This window comes from Cygnus atratus, chromosome 2 (assembly GCF_013377495.2).
Source record: "Cygnus atratus isolate AKBS03 ecotype Queensland, Australia chromosome 2, CAtr_DNAZoo_HiC_assembly, whole genome shotgun sequence".
NCBI classification, from domain to species: Eukaryota; Metazoa; Chordata; class Aves; order Anseriformes; family Anatidae; genus Cygnus; species Cygnus atratus.
Window position 1 is genome coordinate 69,995,571 of NC_066363.1, and position 25,891 is coordinate 70,021,461.

At 46.4% G+C, this 25,891-nt stretch overlaps 1 protein-coding gene across 4 annotated transcripts in view; it reads right to left on the reverse strand.

Annotated features, from left to right (window-relative positions):
• Window positions 1–15,890, reverse strand: part of RREB1 (ras responsive element binding protein 1) — a 125,826-nt gene extending 109,936 nt beyond the window's left edge. For 2 of the 4 annotated variants that reach the window (XM_035560339.2, XM_035560338.2), the window contains exon 1: window positions 14,866–15,063. Coding sequence is in view for 1 of the 4 variants with exons in the window: in XM_035560336.2 (XP_035416229.1) it covers window positions 15,606–15,645 (40 nt within the window). In the remaining 3 variants the exon portion in view is untranslated. Of the gene's footprint in view, window positions 1–11,218; window positions 11,354–11,458; window positions 11,650–14,865; window positions 15,064–15,605 lie in introns of those variants that run through there. The other 2 variants (XM_035560337.2, XM_035560336.2) reach the window with 2 other exon arrangements.
• Window positions 15,891–25,891: the final 10,001 nt, after the last annotated feature.

Here is a 25,891-nt window from a genome sequence, read left to right on the forward strand (position 1 = left end):
GGGAAAAAAGATATTAAGTGGAGGGATACATGGACACTGCTCTTAGAAACCAGTAGTATACCAGAAAGGAGGAAGGCAGGGAGCTAAGCACCATCTAAACAAGCAGTTCTCAAGTAATGAGGAGCTCAGCAGCTGAGCCAGATCTGCAAACACCCTCACCAGTCAGCACCTCCTGTCTGTAACCTGACAATACAGAGAAAGTTCCACTAAAAGAGCTGCTGAACTGGAGAATCCTGGCAGCACCTGGAAATCTTTAAGCCTGTCCAAGTATATGTCTTACAGCAATAAATATGTAGGCAAATAAAATACTTTTGGCATGTGTCTGTGATAGATGTTAACAAGGCAAACCATGGCTTTAACAAGTGTTCAGTGAACAATGTAATCAAGAGCATGGAACAGCTTCTGCATAATCACTGATACTGAGACCGAGCTCCAGCCTGGGAGGAAGGCCACAGAGGGGATACAACAGAGGTCCACACAACCCCAAAAGGCATGGAGATGGTCAGTAGTGGTCAATCATGCATTACTTCCCATAGCCCACGTCCTATATCACACCAAGTGGAAGCATCAAACGGCAGGTCTACAAAGTTGTTTTTTTCACCTTCCCTCCAACAAAGCGTGTGGTAAAACTGTGAGACTCATGCCAAGTGCCTGCACAGGTTCAAAGAGCCACTGGGCAGGCTCAAGAAAAAGGATTCCTGAACCTAAATACTGAACCCTTTGGCTGAAGAGATTCCAGAGGCTACAAAATCCTGGAAGACTTCACTAGGAAAAGCATCATCAGCAGATGCCCTTTTGCCATACTCTATTTTGATAAACTCACATCAACTGGCAACCTGTGCTAGACGGGCTTTAGGTCTGACTTGGTATTAGACACAAATAGGATTCACTTGAGTTTTCAGGTTTGCAGGTGAAAAATGCAGCATGACTTACTCCATGGGACTGAAAAACCTCCAGCCAGAGATCCAGAGGCATTTCTTACAGCAGCAGTGCCAGCTTGAAGAGGCATTCCCTGCTGTGACCCGAAGTTTCAGTGGAGAGGCAGGTACCAGGAACTGCTTATTCCAGGGCAGGGCAGAACTGGGGAAACGTCCCTGGAACCGCAGCTTCAGCGTGATTCAGGTCAGAGTGAATTCAGAGGTTACCATACCACAGCTGTCTTCCCTGTCTGACAGCCAGAGGTTACCACACTTGCAGCAGAGACGTGTTCAACACCAGAGCTGCCCATTACTGAAGTTTTAACTATCACTCAATTCAATTTAAGTACAGCAAACTCTGACGTGCAGCACTTAGGAGGCCCCAGACGCATCCACCCTCCTGCCATCTCAGCTACTCAAACCAAGCCCTTCACCCAGCATCAGAGCAGAGCAGCAGGATGAGAAACCTCCAGAAAGACTGAAGTCAGTTCTGCAGCAAACACTTGCCTAAAGCCCTCGCCTAGGCAGTGAGCACAGGCACCCTTATTTCCCAGGACTTACACGAAGGCCTTTGGGCAGGCATGGAGGGTGGCGAGAGGCAGACCACCTCCAGCAGAAGAGCCCAGCACACAGCCAGGCCTCCTGTTGGTACTGCCACAGGCCATATTAACATATCACCTTCAATATACATCCAGCAGAGTTCAGGTCATGGATTTGTTGGAAGTTCATCACTTATTCAGGCTTTTGTGCGAGAGGTCATTGCTGTCAAACTGTCTGCTTTCACAAGCACAAAAGCTCGTGTTAAAATGTAAATACTTACAGGTGTTCCACCAGGCACTCAAGATTAAAGTCAGGACAAATATATTAGCCCTAGCTGTATTTTACAATGCTGGTAGTACTTGAAAGTCATCTATTTGTGAACCAGGGGTTTTATGTGGGATCATCTGCCTAGACAGGAAGCAGGATCTAATGGTGAAGACACAGCACTGGATTTAGAGTATTTGGGTTCTTTCCCTGACTCTGTTCCTGTCTCTCTGTCACCTTCAGCAAACATATTTTTCATGCCACTCTCCAGATTAAAAAGCACACGAACAGATGCTTATCCTGGCCCCATACAACTTCTGTGACCCTGTGTCCTTTCTGCTAATTGCTACAAGAATTCTGGAACGATAGAGGAGACGTTAACCCGACTTGTAAAGTTAACAAAAAGCATCAGCCTTACACAAGAGCACAACGACCTCCTCCCTGAACGCCTGTGTCACGCTGTTTGTTTTTCAAGACAGACTCTCTGCAACTCATTATTACACTGGCCTTGATGGAGACAGCATTTTGCAAATTCAGCTTTGCAACAAGCCTGGATAGGTTGGCTTACCCCTGTCGCCTAGATTTGTGCGCTGCATACCACTTGCAAGCAATTCAAGCACGACTTCTGTGTTGGGGAAACACCACAAGACTAGCAGCAGGACCATGCTGGCACAGGCCTACTGGGAAAATCAACTCCCCAGCTGTGGGAAGAAGCAAAGCCAGCAGAGACTGCAATCACCACGTCACCCTGGAATCCAGTTTCATGTCCAGTCCAACCTCGTTCTGCGATCGAGCTGTACAGTTCTGGAAAAGCTGGTATCCTCTTCCCTCAGCATTTCAAGCCACACGTCAGATTCTCCTGTGACTTCTGGAAAGTACTGCACTAGTGTTTAACAGGAAGAAGTCGTCTCAGGCCTGAGAGGAACTCGCATTCATTTCGTACAGTATCAGTCGAGGGTAATTCTTCTGCACTGTGAACCCTGCATCAGGGCAGCCAGACAGACAGCCCCACAGCCCTTATTCATAGAGGCCTTCCACACCAGGCACTCCTGCTATCAACGTACAGGCCAAGACGGCTTCAGTAAACCACAGGGTGAGGTGGGTGCCGTCTCTCTGGATCAGCAGAAGGGAGTGCAGACTTATGCTCTTATGTGCGCTCCCTGCCCCTGCTCGAGCCAGCGCAGGAGGCAAAGTGAGCGAGCGTACGTTACACGCTCACTGCAGGATGCCACATCCTGCCATATTTCATACGGCTTCCCAAGGCAAGCCAGATACTTTTCAAACACAGTATGACGTTTGACACTATGATCTGTCACAGTATGGCAAGTTCTCAGAGACAACACAGGAGAGAGAGAAGGGAATGGCACTGACAGATTTTTCCAACAGTACCCAACTGTTCTTAGCCATGCTTCTCTTAAAAGGAAAAAAGCAAGCAAACAGACACACCGCAGACACACACAAACTTTACAACGCTTATTCTTTCTGCTTCTTGCTTTTGGAAACTTGTTCGACTTTTATGAATTTCTCGTAACTCTCACTCACTCATCCAAAACCTTCCCATTGCTACAGAAAGCAGAGGTCTGCTTCGGAAAGCAAACAACAGGGGGGAAAGAAAAAAAAAAAGGCAGCTTTTTTATGCACTGCTTTCCCCCCTCAAACCTGCTCCCAGCCGTGCCCCCCTGCGCCCCCCACACACGGTGCAGGGTTTTAAGGAGCGCTGGTTGTGCTGACATCAGTGAGGCTCTGGGGGCTATCCAGGCAGCTGTTCCTGCTCCTGTTCATGGCCGAGAGCCAAGTCGCTCTGCCTTTTTGGTGATGTTCCCTCCTGACGGCTACCCCCACTCCCGCCCACACGTCTGCAGGGTGGGGCGAGGTGGCCACTGGCAGCCTTTCCAAGGAAACCTAAGGAAAAAAAAAAAAAAAGAAAAAAAAAAAGGCTGTTTTCATTTCCAGCCTCTGGTCAGAAGCATTCAGTAACTTTTGACAGCCGGGCTGTGGGGTGAAGGAACTGCAGTTCTTCTTCCTGGACAGGCAGGGCCCACGATGCCCTGAGGACTTTGTCACCTAGAGGAGAAAGACACGTGCTCTGTCCTCCCCCTGCCCAGACGCGGGGACTGCCCGGCAACCCGCAGGCCCTGCTCTGTACAGCTGTTCCCCTGTTTTAAAACAGACCCCCATCCTTGGAGGCAGCTGTTCTCCAGCCAAATGATGATAGCAGAGCAGCAAAAAGCTTGCCCAGAGCAACCCGTGAGCGCAATGCGGGTGCGAGATGTCTTCCAGAAGCAGCGAAGGGGCCTCTGCAGGACTTTTCCTTCCCTCTGCTGCTCCCTGCAAAGGCACCAAGCAGCGCGAGGACGCGTGAGCTGTGCCAGGACACCTTTTGGTCCGGCCGGCCCCACTGGCGCAAGTTTTCGGCAGCTGTCTGCCTGCAGTAATCCCAGCGGCAGAGAGCATCCCTCCGCTGAGCCGCAGCCAGATTCAGGGAGCGAAAAGGTGGCAGCCAAGCCAACTTCACGTACAGCCTCGGAGCCTGCAGCTCAGACCCCATGTCAAGATTAGGAAAGTATGCACACACAGAGAACACATGAGCTGTTGGAGCGCTTTGCTTTAACTCTTGCAGACGCCGTGCGTCAAAGGAGTTTGGGTTTGCAGCCACATCTAGCGCCGCGTCTCCTCAAGGCCGGCTCTTCTCAGGCCACGAGACCAGCTACATCTCCTTAAGCTAAGCAGTGTTTTCTCAAGTAGGTCAGAAACGGAAGGCAGTAAGATGCGTTCACAGTCACAGCTCAAATGGGTTAAAGATTCTGGCTTGTGTCACAAATACTTTTTCTGCAAGTTAAACACAGGCCCCAGTCCTGAAACACTTCCCTTAACTTCACCCATGCCAGTATTTTGACTTAAATGGAACAGCCTCCTTAAACAGAATTATATCTGTGTTTGAAGTGTCTGCAGGATCAGTGCTTGGCATGATCTAGACTTGCCTCCGACATATACACAAAGGCAAATTTTAGAAATACCGTGAGAGCCATCAGGCCAAGCTGCATTAAGATAAAAAGAAAAAGATAAAGATGGTAACACCCAGCACAGCAAATTTTACATCTGTGTGTGTTGTAGGACAAGACATTGGACAAGGGACAAGGGACAGGAGAAGTAGAGGTGCCTGAAAGCTACAGCTGGAAGCAAGAGGAGGGTCCCTACCACTTGGTTTATCGGGGCAAAGGGGAGCCTCAAAATCGAGTAGCCACGTACACCATCAGCTCCAGAAACACTGACCATTCCAGGAATCACTTGGGATTTTTTTTTAAGTTATTATTCCTTAGAAGAGGTCCAACTGAGTGCAGTAATGTTAGCAATTCTCCACTGCAAAGAAACCCCCTTCAGCCAAGAAACAAAACCGACTCCTTCCTTCTGTATACCCAGCACAAAAGCGGCAGATACAAACACGAGTATCTCTGGAACAAATCAGTCAAATTCATTCAAATCTTCACAAAGTGCAGTAAGGTAAAACCCATTCCTGTTCCCAGAGCTTATTACCGTAACATGACTAAACATGCTCAGCAGTCCAATTTGATAGGATGCATCCATTTGCTGATGCCAGAGGAAGATGCATGTCTCTTATACGTGGCACCGCTCTCACAGGCTGCTTTTCAAAAGATGTTTTGAAAAGCAACCTGCTGCGTACATTCTTAACAAGTCATAGTATCACCGGCTGTGCAAGTGTTTGACCTCTACTTGCTATGCACTGTGGACAAAAATCTGACATCAGCTTATTCCAACCTTAGTAACACCAAACTGCTCCTATAAAGGCGCCTGGAACAGCCTACGACAGCGCACCGATAAACTCCCAGACGGACCCCTGGAGTGCTGAAAATGCAACTAGGTTAGTACACGAGCCCACATGTTTTAAATTTGGTTTGGTTTAATCCAAGTAAGTAACCTGATTAAAATGGGAGTCTTCTCTGGAGGTCTAATTTCTAGATGTTTCCATTACTCCATATGCTTTCATGTTGTATAAACATAACGAATGATACATACATCACTGTTGGGGTGATTTAAGAATTCAGTTTAAAGCTACAATGCAAGTCACTCAAGGCAAGAGAATTAGATTACTTTCTGAATGGCACGAGCCAGCAACTGCATTTTGTTTCAGTCCTGGGAACAGGACATATCGAGGGGTGATATCTTTCTAAACCCAGTTTCTTCTAATTTCTGCATTTCAGAACTTTAATATTTGTCATTTTTACATTCAGACCTAAAGCAAAAGCGAGAGGATGCAGTCTGACTGTGATGTTTTCAAACAAGTATTAAATTGAGGAGCATATCTCCTTCTAAACCAAGCACCACACAGCCCCCTGAACATGTGCATATTCTTGCACCATTACCTAGAGAAAAAACACCTAAATCCTTGTCCCTCGTGTGCAACCTAGGCATTCGGGAGAGCTACCCAAATTGCGCCTTGCAACCAAAGCTCTCTGTTTATACACAGACACCTCAGCAGCAGCAGCGCAGGTTCCCAGCATGCCTCAACCTTGATATCTGGAAAGACTCCACCACGGGGTAAGAAGATAGTTATAATTAAACATTTATACTGAGGTAGTGCCGAGCAGGTCAGTTCCACAGTGTGCTAGGTGGCTTTTCAAAACTCAGTAATTGAATGCTGATCCCTGCCCCGAAGAGTTTACAGTGTAGGAAATCAAAGCCTAACACTTGGCATCTGTATAGTGGGAATTAAACAAAGACCACCACCAGCTTGTTTCTTGGGTCTGTGGACTAGGCAGCTCGTATAAACATCCATTACCAGAAAGAGTGGGAATTTTTACATCAGTGATCTGGACTTTCTTAATCCACATCTGTGCTACCGAGTTGCACAGCCCTGTTTGAATCACCCGCCGGGACAGCAAATACAGCGTGCAGTTTGTACGCGCTCCTGGCATCCTCTTGTCCAACGTAAATTATTTTTGACCCACACACTTTTTAGTGATCATTTGAAAAAGAAAGACAGTGAGCACACAAACAGAAGCATTTACTGCAAGTCAAGCGCAGGCAAGACGGAGGCTGCCAACGCACCAGGCCAAAAATTGGGTACCAGCAGATCCTTCTGCAGGGGGTAACTCGCTGGACGACCCCAGGCATGCATCAGTACATTCGCTATGCAACACCAGCACACGTCGGCCGTTGGGCAGACCACAGCCACATGCAAGCCTGCGGCGTTCCAAATCTACTAACCCACATCTTTTCCTATGGAGATTAAGGGTTACGCAAGGGTGTAAATAAAAACTCCAGCCCCAAACACGCAGGGGCCATCTCTGCCCCAGATCCATCCTTGGGGAGAATTCTCTGCATTCTCCTTTTCCTGCAGGGGAGGACAGGCTTGGGAAGGACAAGTCCTCCTCCCACTCACCAGAGGGAATATACTCATGAAAGCTAGAGCATAGCCTCTATGATTTAGAAAAGGGATGCCCACGCTGTTTCAGCATTGTCCAAACCCAGGATGGAAGAGAATTTAGTCAAATAGGCTATTATAGCTCAAATTTAGTTTTTTGTTTATCATACAACCTCCTAAAATAGATGCACTGAATTTATAACTACACCTGTAGGAATTTCAAGCAGCAGAAAAATACAAAGGCACCATTAGTGTTTCAGTTTTTTAAAGTTTCCTGGCGTCTTTCATGCTATGAATGCTCAAGAGCTTTCAGCTGTACATACCCCACATAAAATCTTAGTCCAGTGAAGTCTGAAAGAATTTTGCTGTTGATTCGAGTGAAGCCATGTTTTCCACTTCTACATACTATTTACACATCTACTGATTTATTAAACACGTAAAAGCAACCGTAATGAGACACAATCTGTGTTCAGCTTGGCCCACTTAGCAGTTCCGTGAAGGCATTTGCTGACTATGGAGCACTTAAGATGAGAAACCTTACCACTTATTCCTATCTTTTTCCTTCTCAAGGGAAAAGGGAGCCATGGAAAATCCTGAGTCACTAGATTTAAAGAGCTTACAAGTTCCAAGAGCTTTGAAAGTACAGATTGGGAACGGCTTGAGGTGCAGTTAACGGGGCTGCTGAGCATACAGAATCCACCAGTTCCTTCCTGCAGAGTTTATAATCTGCATGGCTTCCTTCTGGGGTAACTGGCATCCACTCTGAGGTATCGATCACTTTGCCCACCCCTAGGAATTCACCCTCTGGTTAGGCAGAACGTGGCGGTCATTCCCAGTCACTTCACACTCAGCAAAACAACACTGATGCTTCCCAGAAAGGAGGAATGGAGACAGAGGACCGAGAAGATTTCTACTTCAAAATGTAGGTGACACTGATATGAAAATGATAAATTCCTCACAGTTTAAGGAGAAGCACGGTTTCCAACAATAAACTAAGTTTACATCAGGGAATTAGGGGCACGGTGATACAGCTCTCTTTACCATTTCGCAACATGACAGTCGGGCTCCTGCCAGTTCAAACACTGCTAAGAGATCTTCCCAAGCAGAAAAGCCACCTATCTGCTGTGAAAGCTGGAAGCTGATCCAAGACTTGTTCCAGAAGCTGCCAAGGACCACAGCTTTGAACCTTACTTGGAAACGTGGTAAGATGTACTAGCTGGCACCTGGCTGGGCCGTCTGATAAGGAAGAAGAACCACTGATACCTGCAGCCGCTAGAAAAAGAGAACAAAAGAAGTACGTCCTCCAAATCAACTAAACGCAAGGCATAAGTTACATCTCCATTGAGAAGAACTCATCACTGCACTCATACTTCTTTGCCTGGAAAGTAGAGTCAAAGCTCATAAACGGAAGCCCTCAGTAACCCAGCTCCATCTCTTCCACAACTATCTTCTGCAGCACGCAGTTCCACCTCCTGGACCCTCAGAGTCTCACCTAAAAAGTGAGCCTCCTGCTGCAGCTTTCCTTCCTTCTATCCAAAAAGATCAGGACGTTCAGACCGCGGAACATCTGAGCAGTGCCACAAGTTACCCAAGTGCACACCGGTTCAGGATCCCTTAAGGCTTTTGGGGAGAAGAAGAGGACAAAGCCAGCAAGCACATGCCCAAGACACCACAGCCACCTGTTGTACTCAATACACAGACAACTGCATGAGCAGCAGAAAAACACGTGCACTTGGATGAAGAACAGTACACGGCTATTCACGTCCTGGCCGCTTCTCGTGTGCTCAAAACCCTAAGAGCAATGAGACACAACGAACTTAATTTGAGGAGGAAAATGCATTTTGTGTAATAGAACAAGGAGAGGAACTTAAACTAGGCTCTTTCCCCTACCCAAAGCTGCGAGTGGTCCAAATTAACAGTGATGTTGCTCCCTAAAGGAAACAAAAGGAAGTACTGCTGCTGATTACTGCAAAATCCAAAGCAGTTCTCCCTTGCCTGAGCTGCAGCACCAGCAGTGTGAAGGAGCACGGCCTCAACACAGGAATGGATTTATTGCTGTGATGCAAGTACTGCAAGCAAAACACTCCCAGGCGCTGATACATCTGAGCACTGACATCACCTGCCGTAAGGAACGGGACTAACAAGGGCTCCTGCTAAAGCCAGCTAATCACACAAGGTAAAAGCAAAGGCCAGCTACACTTCAACGTGAACATTTTGTTCCTCTCACCTTTACAGAGGAGATACATACCTAAATTAACTAAAAAAAGTTTGTCAGCAGTTGATCATCCTCTGTTTTCAAAGGATGGGTGATGCAGGCCACCCATTTCTACAACACCTACAAGTCAGTTTGTGCTGCATCAAGAAAGCATGCTTTAAAATCTCCACCAGGAGATGACAACCAGAGAAGTCTTACATGTATCAGGGGCTAACACTTCCATTATTAAGCACAAAATACATTTATTTTCAGAGGCAAATTAGCAAGTCGCCCAGGCATACCAGCATAGAAAACTTCTAAGGTGCTAAATGTACTTTTTACTCAAACCCACTTAAAAGCCAAAATTTAATTTTTCGAAGCTGCCAGTGATTGCGCTGTTAAGTCCCTTGGCCACAGTGTATAATCAGCTCTCCCAACACTTGTTGAGAGTTCTGCACAAAGTAACATCCCTCGTGCGAACCCATCTTCAAAGGAACATCAGACACCAAGCCAAGGAAGGGGATGTCTTCTTCACAAGGAAAAAATCTTTCAAGATCCTAAGTGAATAAGATTAAGCATGACATGGTTTTGGTGAGTAAGGTTAGATGCAGGAAAGCAGCGGAATGTGAAAGTTGCATTCCAGGTGCTTCTGCAGGGACACCAGCAAAAGAGATGGGGGAGGCAATCAAGGCATTAAAGGCCTCTCTCTCTAATGGTCCTTGAATACCTATTTCAGGCCAGGAGCCTAACAACGCCCCTGGGGGATATTGACAGCTTTTCTTTTCCCTTGCTCTAGCATCTCTGTGGACTCTGCAGGTGAATCCTGTTGTTAAAACAGCTGCCTTTCTCTACATCTCTAAAGAGGTATTCAGATTCTCTTAGCATTACTTAGTTGAATCACTCTAAATAAACAGTCTCCACCCATCAACTACTTCTTTTGTGTAAAGCACCTATTCAAAGGCAACCACCTTTATTGATTCCTAGGCTGGCCAACCTGAAGGTTGAAATACTACAAAAAAAAAAAAAAAAGTAGGATACACCAGAAGTGCCTGTGTCATTTCTAAAGGAAACACGGGTCCAGCTGCTGTTCGGTGACATCAAGCAATTTATTTCTGACTGCAGCAGGCATCTGTAACAGCTTTAACACTGGCACAGCTGCAAGACAAGTATCCCACTGACTCTTCTCCCTTTTGTCCAGGCCCTTTTTCTTGTTCCGACCCTTTTCCACCACTGGGATAGAGCAGCACAAGCCAAACGAGCCACCTAACAGGAGTACACAGCATATGGCCCAGCTGGCAATTACCTGCACTTTTCACCATTCCCCATAAAACGTTAGCGTGAGCCTTAGGTAAGTTTTGTCACACCCTGCTCTGAGCAACACGCGGAGGGAAGGCAGGTGAGATGCTCTGGTACTGCTGCCCCGCACTCATTTCCGAGCTGCTGGCCCTCAAAACAAGAGGACAATTTCAGGACAATTCCTGTCCAGAAGTACCCCAGAACAGAGCCAGCACTTCGCACCTCAGCCGAGCTCACCTCCTTTCATTTTTAACCACAGGCTGATAACCAAACCAGACCTGGCAAAGCTTGGTAACTTTTGAGTCCTCCCTGGCTCCACAGGACCAGCTAACTTTTCAGTGCATCACCAGAGCGCGGCATTTCCAAAGACACCCAAATCCTTCCTTGAAAATCACTGTCTATAAAGGTACCTCTAAATGGAAGGCAGGGGGCAGCTCCCACAGCTGCTGTTTCATGTAGGATATTACAAACCACCACACACAGGAAGGACTCACTTTGCGCCTCCCCAAAGAAAATCTGCTTTAACTTCTGGACAACAACACGGCAAGTCAAACCTCCCACCTCAAAGCCAGGAACAAGGCTGTTTAAATCATTGCACAGTCTCAGGAGGCAATTCCTTCTCACCCCCAAAGTTTATGTTTGCTCCTCCAGACGCTTCTCAAAAAAGTTGCAGGGTACCTGAGCACTACATCCACGATGAAGCTGTGCTCAACAGAACACAAAGCAGTTCCTGGCCCCTTTCCAAGGCGCAGAATACTCCTGAAAAAGAATATTTTAAAGCTGTAATCCCACAACCTGCCGTTTTGCTTGAATTCATAAAGGAGGTAAAAGAAAAAGACACGGAGCAACAGGCATTCTCCCTACCTCCTGAGACCTGAAAGCAGCGCTGCCGTCCTCCTCTGAAAACAATTACCTCCCAGGAAAGAAACTACCACATCATCAAGGCAGCCGTCTCAAACTGCTACCAGCGCGGTCCAATAGCGCGCTCCCTTCGCAGCAGCCTCTGCTGCACTGAAAGCAGCAGACATGACTTCACACGTTGCAGGAGCGTACACCTAAAACACAGATTTCCAAGCTTAGGCATCATCCATCAAAAAGTTAAACGGGGCTTTTTCTGCACTTGCATAGATTTTGAGACTAACAGGATTTACTTGTTTTCTGCTTGCTCCTGGGGAACCTTTGCAGTTTCTTTTTTTCCCAAGACTGTCCCTACAGGCTGCTATCCAATACACATCAGATGCTCTTGGAGAAGTGAGCAACAGATAACTCCGGAAGGACATTTGCAAAGGGCACAAATGGAGGGCCCGATCCTGGTAACGTTTAGGCATACTGGAGGAGGCTGGAATTACTTCTCTACTTAGACAACTTGACTGCTCAACACAGTTCTCTGGAAAGCTTTATTCACACATCTAAGCATTTTTTTTCAGATGTCTTACTATCAAAAACTTGCATTTTAAGTCAAACAAAAGACCACTGCAACTTAAAAAGTGAATCCCTTACAAAAACACTCAGGTTAATTTTAGCATCCTTCTGTTTAGCTGCTTAGCAACACTTATCCTATGACCTTCTAAGCACCATCTACTTTTACAAGGGATAATGAATATAACCAAAGGGATTTATCTATATGTTTTTATTCTACACAACGTAAGTACGTGAACAGTTTTTATTTAAATAAGAAATCCAACTGAGAGCAATCCAAACTGCATTTCTGCTTAAGAAGAAACTTGCATTGGCTAAAGTCAAGCTTTTGTTACGATTGCACTGTGACTTCAGTTTAGACAAAGTGGTAACATCCTTAAGGACTGAGAAAAGCACTACAGAAGTCACTGTCTGTATGCCTTGGGAAACACTACACTTGCCTTTGGTACCGATGGAGATCGTAGATATTGCTCACAGATAATTAAGACATTCAGCTTTCCCAGTTTTGAAACTTCAAGCATCTCCTGAACCCTCAAAATCAAAGCCAAAAGCCATTTGGTCAGAGGGCCAGCAAACACAGTAAGGAGTTAAGGGGTGCACAACCTGCGTAAGTGGAGGCGGAATAAGATGTTCCACTACACTGAAATCTGCAAGCAAACAAAGCTTCAAACCCCAGGTTTGCATGAGGAGGAAAAAAGAAAAAGCCAGCAAACACCCTGTTACATTGTCTTAATAATGAGGCAAAAAAATAGGTATATATACACATGTATATGTATATATTTAATATATAAGTATATATATAAGTATATATGTAAGTATATAGTAAATAAATAATACATATATACACGTGCATTTTTTAGGGTCATCAGCTATTAAAGGAAATGTGAAATAGTGGCTACAAAAATAGCCACTCCTGACGGACAAATGGCAGCCTGACAATTAGAAGCTTCCTGCGAAATAAGAGCAACAGAAAAGTTTACTCAACTGTACCTACAGGACGGTGTTTTTCCAACTGCACGATGCAAATTCCGTTCCAGAGATGGATGCTGGGAGAAGGAAGGTGAGGCAGCAAAAGAGGCCACACCAGGCTGAGCAAAGCTGCCCCGTAGCAAGAAAGCAAGCTGGATGTGTCCCTGCTGGCAGGTGAGGGAGAGCCCTGGTACTCGGGCTGATTGGATGATGGATTCACACTGGTTCTGGGTTTCTAACAAACAAAAGGCCCCATTCTTCCATGGACGTACCTAACTCCCGTTAAGGCTAATGGGCATTATGCAGGCACACAGAGAAGAGACTATATACCCTTAAGTCTTCAAAGGGAAAATTAGAACCTAAAACAAATATGGCTGGCCTGACCCCAAGTCACTGCATCCCTTTCACGCACGCTGACCCTGTGGAAAACAGGAACTGCGGTAACAAAACTCGGTGCTCGTGTCAGAACGGCTGACCTCAAGGCGAAACCTCCAGCCGCCGTACCAGCTGTCTGCTGGGCGCTGCAGGGGCAGCAGGACGGCGTTATTTAGCAACCGCTCCTGGCGTTAAGAAGCACGTTTTGGCTTTTTCCAAGGCACAGCGCTGGAAAGGCTGGCAACCCCGGCTGCATTTAGTGCCTCTCCTAGGCTGCTGCCCCCAAATCAGACTGAACTAGACGGTTAGCTACTTTCTCAAGCACGTAACCACACTCGATCTTATCTAGGCCAGAAGATGGGCGAAAGAGGGAGCCGGGATTAAAACTCTCTTGTTTTCTTCCCCCCACTTCCCTCCAGAAATCAGTTCAGCAGCTCCCCGGCAGGATGCTGGCTGCTTGGTGGCCAGAACCAGGCAGCATCAGCCCCAGCCTGGGCTGGAGGAGCTGGGGGGCCAGGGGGGTGGACGGCCTCGGTGGGCCGGGAAGGGAAATGTAGCTGAGCCAGGGGAAGCGCTCTGCTCGCTCCTCCCGGGCGAGGATGCCGAGCAGACAAGGATATCGCAGCTGAGAGGTGAAACGAGGGAAAGTTGGTTCTTTAGAGTGAAAAAAGACTAAACAAAACAAAAGCAGAAAAAAAATACAAGGAAAAAAAAACCAACCAACCCCGCGTGCGTGCGGAGGGGAGGCGGGGGGAGAAGCGCAGGGAGAAGAAGCCAGAGGAAACTTATCTGCGACATGACAAAGTTCAATCCACCGCCCTCCCTCCTCTGCTCTCTGCAGAAAAAAAAGCCCGTCGGGCTGCAGCAGCATCTCAGTGCTCCCCGCGGCCCTGCTCTGCCCCACAGCAGCGTGCTGGGGTGGGGGGCACAGCAGAGGAGCCCCCCTTTACCCCCAAGCCAGCCCCTCCATCCCAGCCCCCCTGGTCCAGCTCCACACGCCGCATCCCCCCCGCCTGGGCATGGAGAACAGAGTGGGGGGGCCAAAAGTTGGTTTCCAGCCCCGGGGCAGCCGGATTTGGGGGTTCTCCGAGAAGGGGACGGGATAGGAACACAGGGATGGGGGAGAAGAAGGGGGACCCCCCCCGGCTCGGATGCTGCCCGGCTCCTTCCTGTAGCGGCACACAAAGGCGGTGGGGCTGGGGGACACCCCGGGGGGGCAGGGGACACCCCCAGGGCCAGGGGTCACCCCCAGGGCTGGCGCCACATCCCTCTGCCCCCCTTACCCCCATAACATCCCCCCATCCCAAATCTCCCCGCCCCGCCGCGCAGGCCGGGAGGGGAAAGGACACGCACGTCCCGGGGGGGGGGGGGGGGGGGGAAGGAGGAAAAGAGAGAGGAAAAAATAAAAGAAAAACCCTTTAAAAAGAAAGAGAAAAGAGGGACGGGGCAGCGGAGAGAAGGAAGGAGAGAAGGGGGGCGGCGGTTTGGCGGGGGGATGCCCGGTCTACCTGCGGAGGGGCGCCTTCATCCCGGCTCCGTCGCTCGGCGGGGGCCTCCCGGCCGGGCCCCGCTCCCACCGCCGGGCCCCCGAGCGAGGGGGGGCACCGAGCCCCGGGGCAAAAAAAAAAAGGGAAAAGGGAAAAGGCTCCGGGCCGGGGGGGCTGCCGGAGCTGGGCTAGAAGATGTGGCTTCCTCGCAGCCCCATCCAAATTGTGGCTGGTTAAAAATAAACTTTGCAGCGGGAGGGGGGGGATGAGCTGGCCGGATTCCTGAGCTCAGACGGTTTAATATGGATGAGCATCAGGTCCTGGAGGCAAAACGCCGCGGCTGGTGCCGCTGGTTGGTAGAAAGTCTGCAACAGGGAAGGGGGAGAGAAAAAAAAAGAAAGAGAAAAAAAAAATAGGAGCCGCGGAGGGAGGAGAGGAGAGGGAGGAGCGGGGGAAGGGAAGAGGGAGGCTGCACGAACTCATCATCATCTCCACCGCTGCCAGCCAAACTTTTTTCCTCCCCCTTTTTTTTTTTTTTTCGCAAGGAAACTTTTTCCTTCCTTCCCCCCGACGAGCGTTTCGCTTTTTTCACCGCTCTCCCGGCCGGCCGACAACACGCCGCGACCTCCTCACCCCCGCCCCCCCCAAAGCCCCCGGAAACTTTTTCCTTTTTTTTTTTTTTTTAATTTTCTTTCCACCCACCGGTCTGGAAAGAGCTCTCCCGGGGGGTCCCGCTCCTGCCCTTTGTGCGCGGTACTTACGCCGGACTTTGCTGGGGCTGGGCTGCTTGCGGCGCGACATGCCGGGAGGAGCCGGGGGGGGGACACCACCACGGGGGGGGCACGGAGGGGAGGGGAGAGGGCTCCGCGGCCTCGTTCCGGGAGAGAAAAAAAAAAAAAAAAAAAAAAAAAAAAGCGCTCAAAATGGCGTTTGGGTGGCTGTGCAAAGTTCATCAAGTCGGCGCTAAGTCGCCGTCCGCCCGCGCCGCCCCGCAGGGGAGCGATGGGCGCGCGGCGGGACCCCGGCGCGCTCCGCGGCCCGCCCGCCCCCGGCCCGCCCCCGCGCAGCCCCGCGGCCCGGGCAGGCGCCGCCTCACGGGGAGACCGCCCCCGGCCGGGGGCGCGCCGCTGCCGCCCGGCAGCATCCGCGGCTCGGCACGGCTCGGCTCCGATGGGCACGGCACGGCACGGCACGGCGGGGGGCCGCCAGGTGCCCGCCCGGCCCGGCCAGGAGCCCGCGCGGCTCCCCGCCAGCGCCCCGGCAGGTAGCGGCGGCCGCACGGCCGGGGCGGGCAGTGCCCGGGGGCGAGGCAGCTGCGGTCCTACTTTTTCACCCTCTTTTTTCCTCTGTTTTTTTCCCGTTTACCCTTTTATCACTTCCCCCTTTACTATTTTTTCCACTTTAATACTTTCCCCCTTTACTACTTTTCCCCCTTTACTACTTTCCCCCTCTACTGCTTGCCCTCTTTACTATTTCCCCCCTTTACTACTCTTACCCCCTTTATTATTTTCCTCTCTTTATTACTCTTTCCTCCTCCCTTATTACTCTTCCCCCCTCCCCCCTTTATTACTCTTATCCCCCCCTTCATTACTATTTTATTTTACCTCCGAAAACCCCCGTCCCGGTCCCTGCGGGGGCCAGCTGCCCATCCGACAGGACCTCCCGGAGATCCTGTTTATCAGGGCATCACTTCATATTTAACAGCACATCAGCACAGGAGCGTGAGGTCCAAGCAGCACATCCAAGCAAAGGCAGGGCTCGGGTGCTTGCAAATGCAAGAAGTCACCCGGTGCACACAGACACAAACCACCCTGTGCTCCCTCCTGTCGCTTTTGGTGCAGTGGAGGTTGAGAGGGCTGGAGGGCTCTGCAAGGGATGCAGGGGAGCTGGATGGAGTCGCAGGGATTTCACTTCACAGCCAGTTAAGAGCTGTGTGGCAAGTAAGAAGAGCACGTAAGAACTAAGTGTGTGGAAACACTGAAAGCTCAATGGAGAAAAAAAGTAAAACTGGTTGGGAGGAGTGCAATCGTGACTATGAGGAACTAGCTTACTCTTCAAGGAAATGGTTATTTACACTATTTCTGAGCTAATAAAAGCAGGCCTTTTAAAGCTGTTATTTGTGAGATGGAACCTGAAGTCGCAGGCTGGTGTGTAAAGAAGTCAAGATCTGGCCTGGAGGCTACTGGCTTGTACCAGCCCACGCGGTATCCTAGCTCTGGACTGGAAAGGGATTCAAATGGAAAGGAGGGCTACATTCCAGGCAGGTGACAGTGAGCCTTTTGCCTGCAAGGTGCCCTCATTAAGTTTGTCTAAGCACCGCTCTTTGCACATGTTGGATAAAGGCGTACATGTCGGGAATAGTCAGAACCCATCCCAAGGCCATCAGCTGTGTCTCGGGCCAGGAATAACCATCTTCCCTTCCATATTCCAAGTAAAACAACTGCAGTTCTGATGATTGGGAACCTGGGAAGGCCACAACTGCAAGACTGAAAGGCTCACACGTGTATCCACAACACAAAACATCAGCTCTAACTTACATGTGTTTGCTGCAGTGGTTTCTGCAAGCTGAGTTTTTGTCAGCTGAGTTTTGTGCGGTACTACATGTGAGTTTTGTGTATAAATTTCTGTGCCAATGAGGTCTGTTAAAGCTGGGATGCTGACTGACAGAACAGCTCTAGAAAGCTTTCCCCACAAGACAGCCAATGTTAGAAAGTGCATTCCAATTGTTCTGCTACAAGGTTCTTATTTTCCAAAAAGCAAGCAAACAAACAAACAAAAAACAATCGAGGGAAGTCATTACAAATAAATTAATTGTAAGGTGCCTTTAACCGTTTCATCTCTGTCCCTATTATGCCTGCCAACCCGCAGCGATAAGGCTGTTGGTAAATCGAGTAGCAATGTAGCCACCTTACCTCTTTACTTGAGTGTCTCTTGCTGACAGGCATCCCATCAAACCAAAAATGGAACCGTTGTCCACTTCAGGCTCAGACCTCGACATGTTTTTATTCACATGAGCAGACTGCGATGATTTCAGCTTGAATGGCACATCCATACAAGCTGGCTGTAGATTAGGCCTGAGAGTTTACAACCTAAGGCGCTGTTTGCACAGACATTTACATAAATTGCTCTTGTTTAAACTGATCCAAGTTCTTTAGAGACTGGCAACTCGTGTCTAATTCACCTGTGGCTAATCTCTATCAAATACTCCTTGGAGATTTTTGGACCACCTCTTGGTGAAGTTTCTGATCCACCCTCCCCAGATTTTCCAACTTCAGAGGTTCTTCAGCAGCCCCGCACAGGAAGTTTAGCCAGGGCATCGATAGTGTAGGAAACCAGCTCTGGTCAACTCAGCATTTGAAACCTACTCTGGAAACCTACTCTGGAAACATGGACATGCAAATAACGTAGGTACTGTGAACCTCTCACTGGAAAAAATCAGAGGATTTTATTGTTTGGGGAAAATAGGTAGATAATTTTTTTAATCGCGTTTATATTTCTATGGTTTAAGCATCCCTGCTCTTACAGACAGATGTAATAATGAATGGTAAATCAGTATATATTATGTTAGTGCTGTAAATAAAAAAAAATGCAAAAATGTGATGTAATAACTAAAAAAAAATTAAATACCAAGGTTTATGAGTGTCAAAAAATTGATATGTCTGTAACAGTTTAGGATTTAACTCTGGGCTATCACAGGATAAAATATCACAAGAAAAATTAAAATAACTCAGTTTTCAAACTTCCCCTCACTTGAAATTTTATAAACTATTGCAGAGGTCAAAACCCACTGTGGTCTCAGGCTGAATGTGAAATCTCAAGCAAATGGTTTCATTTTTTTTAATTTCAGTGAAAGGGAAAGTAGATATAATTTTCACCTGACAGAAACCACTACTATGAATAAAATGACTCCCCCAAAATGTTGCTACATTGCTTAAATGATACAGATCTCCCTTTCTTTCTTAGCTTTCTTCCATTCGCATTCCTGTGCTTTATCCCATCTCCTCTGATCACTGTGTGTGTGTCAAGTCACTGTTTGCCTGAGTCCATGCGGCTTGTACGCTTTCTGAAATCGTGACATCAGTACTCAGAAGTGATGGTAAGCATGCTACGGAGCAAGAAGACTTCCTCCATCTCCTATATAACCCTCACACACCTCTCTGATCCTACACGGTGTTGTTAAATACAGTTAACAGTAGTACAGACATAATAAATTGTTCTGTGATGATATTTTGTGTGTTCTTAATCTCATTAAAAACACTGGGTGATGTAGCCATATTGATGACATAAAAGTCACCTGCTGTGGTCCCAAGAAAAGGACAACTCTGCCCCCACCCACAATTCAAATATAAGAGATGCTGATTAAAGGTATTCAAGGGGAGAAGAAAAACAGGATATGTAGCTTATATAAAGGCCGCTTGAGGATACAATGATGTCTTAAAGCGAAGAGACTAGAGCAAACATTGGCATTAAAAGAGGAGGTAAAGATTAGCTAGAAAATATTTTTTTTTCCTACTCTTATTAGACATCACCAGTATTCTCTGCTTCAGAGCATAGCATTTAGAAGTTACTTCAATTTTTTCTGATGCTTACACTTCCCTTTCCACCAAAGCAGTTTTGGTCAGTTCTAGCCAGGAGTATTTTAGCCACTAGGGAGTCAGCAGTGGCCCCTGACTTTCTAGCACTGACTTTCTAGGCTGCGATGAAGGCTGGGCGAGGCCAGCTCCCTCACCCTGTGCAGCTGCAAAGGAGATTATGAGTATCGGAGGCCCTGTGCACCGCTTGAGCTTACGCTTGCACAGCATCTGGTGCAACAAAACTGGCGTCCCCTTGTCCCCTCAGCCTCCATCCTACTTCTGATCTCCTCGCTCATGCCGAGAGGCAGAATCCAGCTGACATACTAACACAGGGAAAAGCGTATTCGAAGGATCAGAGAATACTGCCCCAAGGGCTTTGAGAAATAAGTCTTTGTAATACCTAAGACCAAAAGAAATTCTAGAATTTCCTTTACATATCAACCAAGCATTTCTTTAAATGAATGAACATGCCACTGTTGGGTCTCCTCTGGGGCTGGGGTTTTGTTTTAATTTGGTTTTGAGGCGTTTCTTCTCCAACAATTCTTGAATCAAAAACTCCATTTAAGAACCAATGCAGGACTGTCAACTGTGGCCGCTATACAGGCAAGGTAATTATACAGAATAAAAGGTGGCAAGTTCAATTAAATATATTTCCAACAAAATGCTGGGAAAGCTAAACTTGATGAATTCCAGCAGAGGAAAACAACAGAATGGCACATGGTGCAGCAAAGTCTCCCAGCATTTGTCAGATAACAGTACCATACAACGTTCCCATTTTCGGTACATGGGTTAATGTGATGCACTGCCATGCTCTGCTATCCTGGCCTCTGGAAATCCTGCACCTAGGGTGCACAGGGGTGGAACTTGCTCCCGCAGCCACCCCACCCATTATCTCCAAGGGCAGCTTTGGATGATCAGAAAGCCAAGGCCAGCGTTTCAGTCCAAATTTATCTTCACATGAGCCTTTAGTGAGTGAAAGAAAACCAGAGGTAGCACAGAGCACTAAAGCAATTTGCCTCACATCTCAATGGGAGAGCAGTTGTAGAGCAGGAAATAAAACCCAGTTTTCCCTCAAAATGCTGGAGTGGTTCTTCAGGTACTAAGCCATCCCCACTGGTGTATGTCCTATCCTCAGCATACAGTATTTCACTGAGTACACACAGCAAAAATTTGAGATTGAATGTTTAGTTTTTGCTTCCCGCTTGCTTCAAGCCATTCCAGCAGTGCAAAGGAGACCTACTGCTGGCTCACCTGCCCCGCTAAGAGTACCTCCTGTCTCAGGACTCATCTGGCAACACGAAGACAGTATGAAACCCACATCACTTTTTCCCCATAGGTCACTGAGTGTAGGGCATACTGCAGGACCCGTTGAAGCCTCTGTCTGCCACAACTGCTGCCCCCATCTCCTCTCCTTTCACTGTGGGAGTCTCCAGCAGATGCAGTGCAGAGCAGCACCGGGACTGGACCAGCTTGATGAACTAGTCCCTTCCTCAGCCCTGATTTTCAGGGTATAAAAAGTAGCATAAACTCTCCCACAGAACTACTTTAGCAGCGGCCAATGTTTCTAAATCATTTCTGGGAAAGATAACAACCAAAACCTATTCTTTCAGGAGACTCGGAGGTTTATATCCTATATACAGCGGTAACTGTAGAGAATGGCTGCAGTGATATGCAAGCAACTAGCATGTCCTCGAGCCTCATAAGTGAAACAAGCAGGCGCACAAAAGAGGGCTATTACAATTCTAATAACTGAAATTCTTGAAAGAGGAGGATTTAAAAAAACAGTATGTTTCAACTGGATACAACCAAGTAAGATCTACTCACGCATACTTAATTACTTAGCAAATTTTGGAACAGCACAGCCTACTTATTGCCCAAACTGTTCAAAAAACATAGCGTGAAAACCTAACAAGCAGATGTTTGACATTTACATTCTCAAACAGTTCTCTGATCACTAACGTACTTTTTCAGAAACAGGTTGTATAGCCCATGTGCTATGTGTAGAGACGGAGCAGGAAAAAGAACAACGGTAAGCAAAACCACCCCCTGCAATATTTTTGCTTCTTTTAAAACTCTGCATTTTTGCCAAGAAGCTTTTGTTGCCAGGTAATGCAAAAAACACATGCATGAAAAAAAGTTAGTGTTTAATGCCCAGTTTGTGCTTTGGTACTGAACACGACATGTTTCAATCTTATTGACCACCCAGCCTCTCACACCTAATTGATCATTAGTTTAAATGTGATTATTTTCCCTAGTGAAGGCAAGCAGTAAGCCAGCTGCGTGTTTCCCCATGTCCAATTTGCTATGGAGAGCTGATTCTGAAACCTCTGACAAACAAAATAAATGCCCATGCTAACAGCAATTTTTTCATGTTTAGTTGTTCAGAAGCACCAGCAGAGACATCAGGAGCTGAAGGAAGGCAACAATATCCACCTAAAGCAGTATTTACTATCCGTTGGTGTTACAGGCAGATGAAAAATACCTGCTGTTCATCATCTGAGGTTGCCACAGTATTGCTCTACACAATATATTTTTTCAGTACTATCTTAGTTTAGTTTTAAATATCCTCAATTATGGATTGTTCAACAGCTTCCCTTGGAAACTTGCTCCATACTCTTTCAGACTTCACTGTTAGGATGTTTTCCTTGATTTTTCCAGCCTACATTTGTATTTTCCTAACTTCATGTCATAGCTAATCATAGCCGACAGACTGCAAGTAGAAAACTGGGTGGGGAAGAAGGAAACCCCAACCAGCTCAGGGAAACATGGTAGACAGCGCTTTGAGATGCACCCACAAAGCAGGAGAAACCAGGCAGAGAGGGCCAGGAAACAGCAGAGAAGTGAAGAAATAGGAAGTGAAGCAGCAGTCATGAAGAAAGTATGCAAGGGAGCAGCAACCCTGCAGGGTAGGAAAAAGCAGGACGACTTTCAAGGGCAGAGATGAATGTAACTTGGGGGAGGATGCAGTGACAGGATTTGGGGAAAAGAACAGAGGAACAGAACTATCAGGGAAAAAATGGCCGGAGGATGCGATAAACAAAGAAGCAAGGGGGAGCAGAAAAGACGTCAGGTAAATGAGCATGAAAATTGCCGCCTGAGCTTTGTACTTAAATTTGTGTGCCTCCTTAAACCAGAGGCAAAATTGCCTCAGGCCAGGTCTTTGCTGTAAAGTTGTGCAGGCCTACTTATGCTAGTCAGATATACAAAGGGGTATGATTTGCAACTGAGGTTAAAACTGAGCCACACTCCCAAAAGCAGCTAATGTTCACAGTTACGCAGGCAGAACTATACTTTTACCAGCACATTTTGTGTCATTCGGACAACGAGAAGATAAGCCACACTGGCAAAAGCACAGTTTTGCTGATGCAAGTTTTATCTACGGTAGATATACCTCTGGTACAGCATACCGAGGTGTAACTACACTGGAAGAGCTCTTTGCTTGTCAAAACAGTCACACTCACACAATTAGCAGACTGTCCGTAACAGAGACATGATTAAGACAGGTAAAAGGACTTCTACTGATATAATAAAATTACTTCCATGGCTATAGCAAAAACTGTCAGCAGAAGGTTTCTCCTGGTAGAACAATGCAGGTTTGTAGACCAGAAGGGCATAAGACAGAGAAGTGTTTTAGATCATTGCTGGAGCTTTCATATAGGAAAATACTTGCTTCCACAAAAAGAAGACTCAATACTTGCAAAGTGTCTGAATATTAAGAAAACGTGGATAAGAGGATTTAAGTCCTAATACTGACACTTTTACATTCATTTATCATTAAATTAGCTTGATTTTTAGACAAAGGATTCTTGAGAAAAAAACATTCTCAATTTTTTTTTTGCGTTCCTGTCTTCAGCCTGTATGATAGATAACGTTCGTAATCTTGTTTTCCTTCTGTGAACTACAAAGGTGAAAACTCTCTTAATGAGCATCTAGAGAGCAAAGATTTGGTAGAAGCTAGATTTGGTAGATATGCTACTAAACATTTTTTTTTCCCCTTTTCAATTACTTTGGTGGTCAGATGGGACTGTGCTCTATCTAAACTGAAACTTGAAAAGGAAAAAAAACCAACCAAACCACTATTATTAAAATGAGCATAAGAAAGCTGCTACATGAAATGATTCACTGTATGGAAATCTTGACTCTTGAAAGAAATGTTTTCTAAGCACAGTGCACAGACATCTGTGCCTTCTTCAACAGAACTCCGAGTAACTACGAAGGGCAGAAGACATTTGAAGTCCACATTTTCAGCTTGCAATCAGTGGCCCACGTGCCTACAGCAAAGGATTAATTTGGGATTGATACCTATAAGAACATCCTGAAGTCCTAACAGTCATACAAAATTTTTCCTGCAACCTGTTGTGAACTGATAATACACTGCTGTGGCTCCCTAATTTCACTGGTGAAATAGTCTTCGCAGATATTACTTTTGATTGAATGGCAACTGCAAAAAGTCTTCCTTTAATAATTTTATGAACAATCTTATGTACTCAGTTCACAGTGGCCTTCCAAATTTGATTAGGCTGTCTCTTTTACTCTATACCATTCTGCCCTCAGAAGTAGCTGAAAATATATCGTAGAGTGCAAATGAATAGTCTGAATAGTTTAGCAAAATTATTGAAAAAAATGGTAAAATGGAAAGAAATAAACAAGAAAAGGCCTAAGGGTGGAGCCTAACCACTAGAAAAAGCGTTGTACAGAAGACAACCCAAGGGAAGGACTAAGGAAAACACTAGTAAGGCACGCAGTAGCACAATGGATTGGAGCACTGGTTTTCTACCTCTAGAGACCCGGATGCAAAGCCTGATTTAAAGTACACATAAAAATGAATGTGATGAATTCTCCCTACTGTCTTCTGAACAGTGGTCCACATGCAAAAATACCATCTGTTGAAGGACACCAATGTCCTCCACAACTGCTTATCCTATACGTGCACACACACAGCTAGAAAGTTGCATTAAAGGTCTCTCGAACTGAAAAGTAACTCTTCTTTTCTTTTCCTGCTCATTTTTCCTTGGTATTTATTGGGGCTTTGCTATGGTTATAGTCACATGTAATAAAGAACAGATAAAGACATGAAATTCTGAACTGTGGTTTCTGCTATAAGTGGCGATGATTCACCTCAGAAGATCTTCTCCATCGTTCTCTGGGCACAGACTTAATCAATAAAAATACTTGTTTTTGTGTTAGTTGTTAAACCCTCAACCCACCAGCCAACGGGCACGATTCACCACAGTCTGCACACTTTTCTTGGCTTAATCTTAAAGACAGATCTGCAGATGATGTTTCTGGTCTAGACTCCTGGTTACTGACACAGCAAAGCAGAGGAAATACACATTGTGCTTACTTGCATGCGGTGATTAAGTAGAGCTGGTATCATTAGTCTCGTCCTATTACGAACACCACATTACCCAACCACGTTGGGAAAGAAAAGAGCGGGCTCAGATTTCATATCTGGAAACGGACAGTTCTTTTAAAGCTTGTTACCTGGATAATGCTGTGTGTAAATAGGAACGGCAGCAAAAGCTTGTGGCAGCAAATGGGCTAAACATGAAAAAAAAAGAGGTTTGGAGAGCCAGGACAACAGTGGAATGAAGGGAAAATGAAATGAGAGCAGTGTACATACAGTTCAGCATACAAAAGTTTAGTAACACGGAAACTAATAGAGACAGTTCCTGGCATGATTTTGGGTTAGTGCTGACTGCAGAGAACTGGTGCACAGCTGGAGTACTCGTGTGAAAATGTTAGCAGCATATGTAATAAAAACCACTGAATTGGAATTATACAGAAATAAGTTATTATTGAAACACAGCTGTACTTTGAACAAAGCGTTGAGGAATTAAAAAGACAATGATTTGCCAAAGGGAACGGCATAAACTTATCTCAGCCAGAGAGCCACAACCAGTTCCCGTGGCTGCTCCCCACTATTGAGTGCAAGCCCCGTTTGCCTGCAGTAACAAAATGGGGACCAAAAGCTTTAATTACATGGCACCCTCCACATCAGTTTCAATAAATTGATGTACTTTCATCATATAAACTAAAAACATGTCAAGTGTCTTGCAATTTTTTCACCTTTTTTTTTTTATCATTGCTATCACGCTTATCATATGAAAGTTGATCACAAGGGAACTGTAATTATTCAGCTAGCAGCTAGTGGTGATAACATCAAAGCAAGAGCATGTTTATAGGGTTAATGCATGATTATTTTACCATCCCAAAGGCTTTAGGCTGCCATACCACCCAATTATCCCAGGGCTACGTGAGAAGAGGGAACTTCATGTAATTAGGAGGGCCTAAACTAAGCTTTCAGGATCAGTAAAATACATCATGGCACAACACATACTGCCATTTCTCCCCAAATTTTACAGAATATAACAGATTTTTTAGAATTTAGAGAATGAAACAAATATGTTGAAAATCAGACTACAGAATTTAGTAACCACTTTTTAGCTTTGAAATAGAAAAGACACAAAATT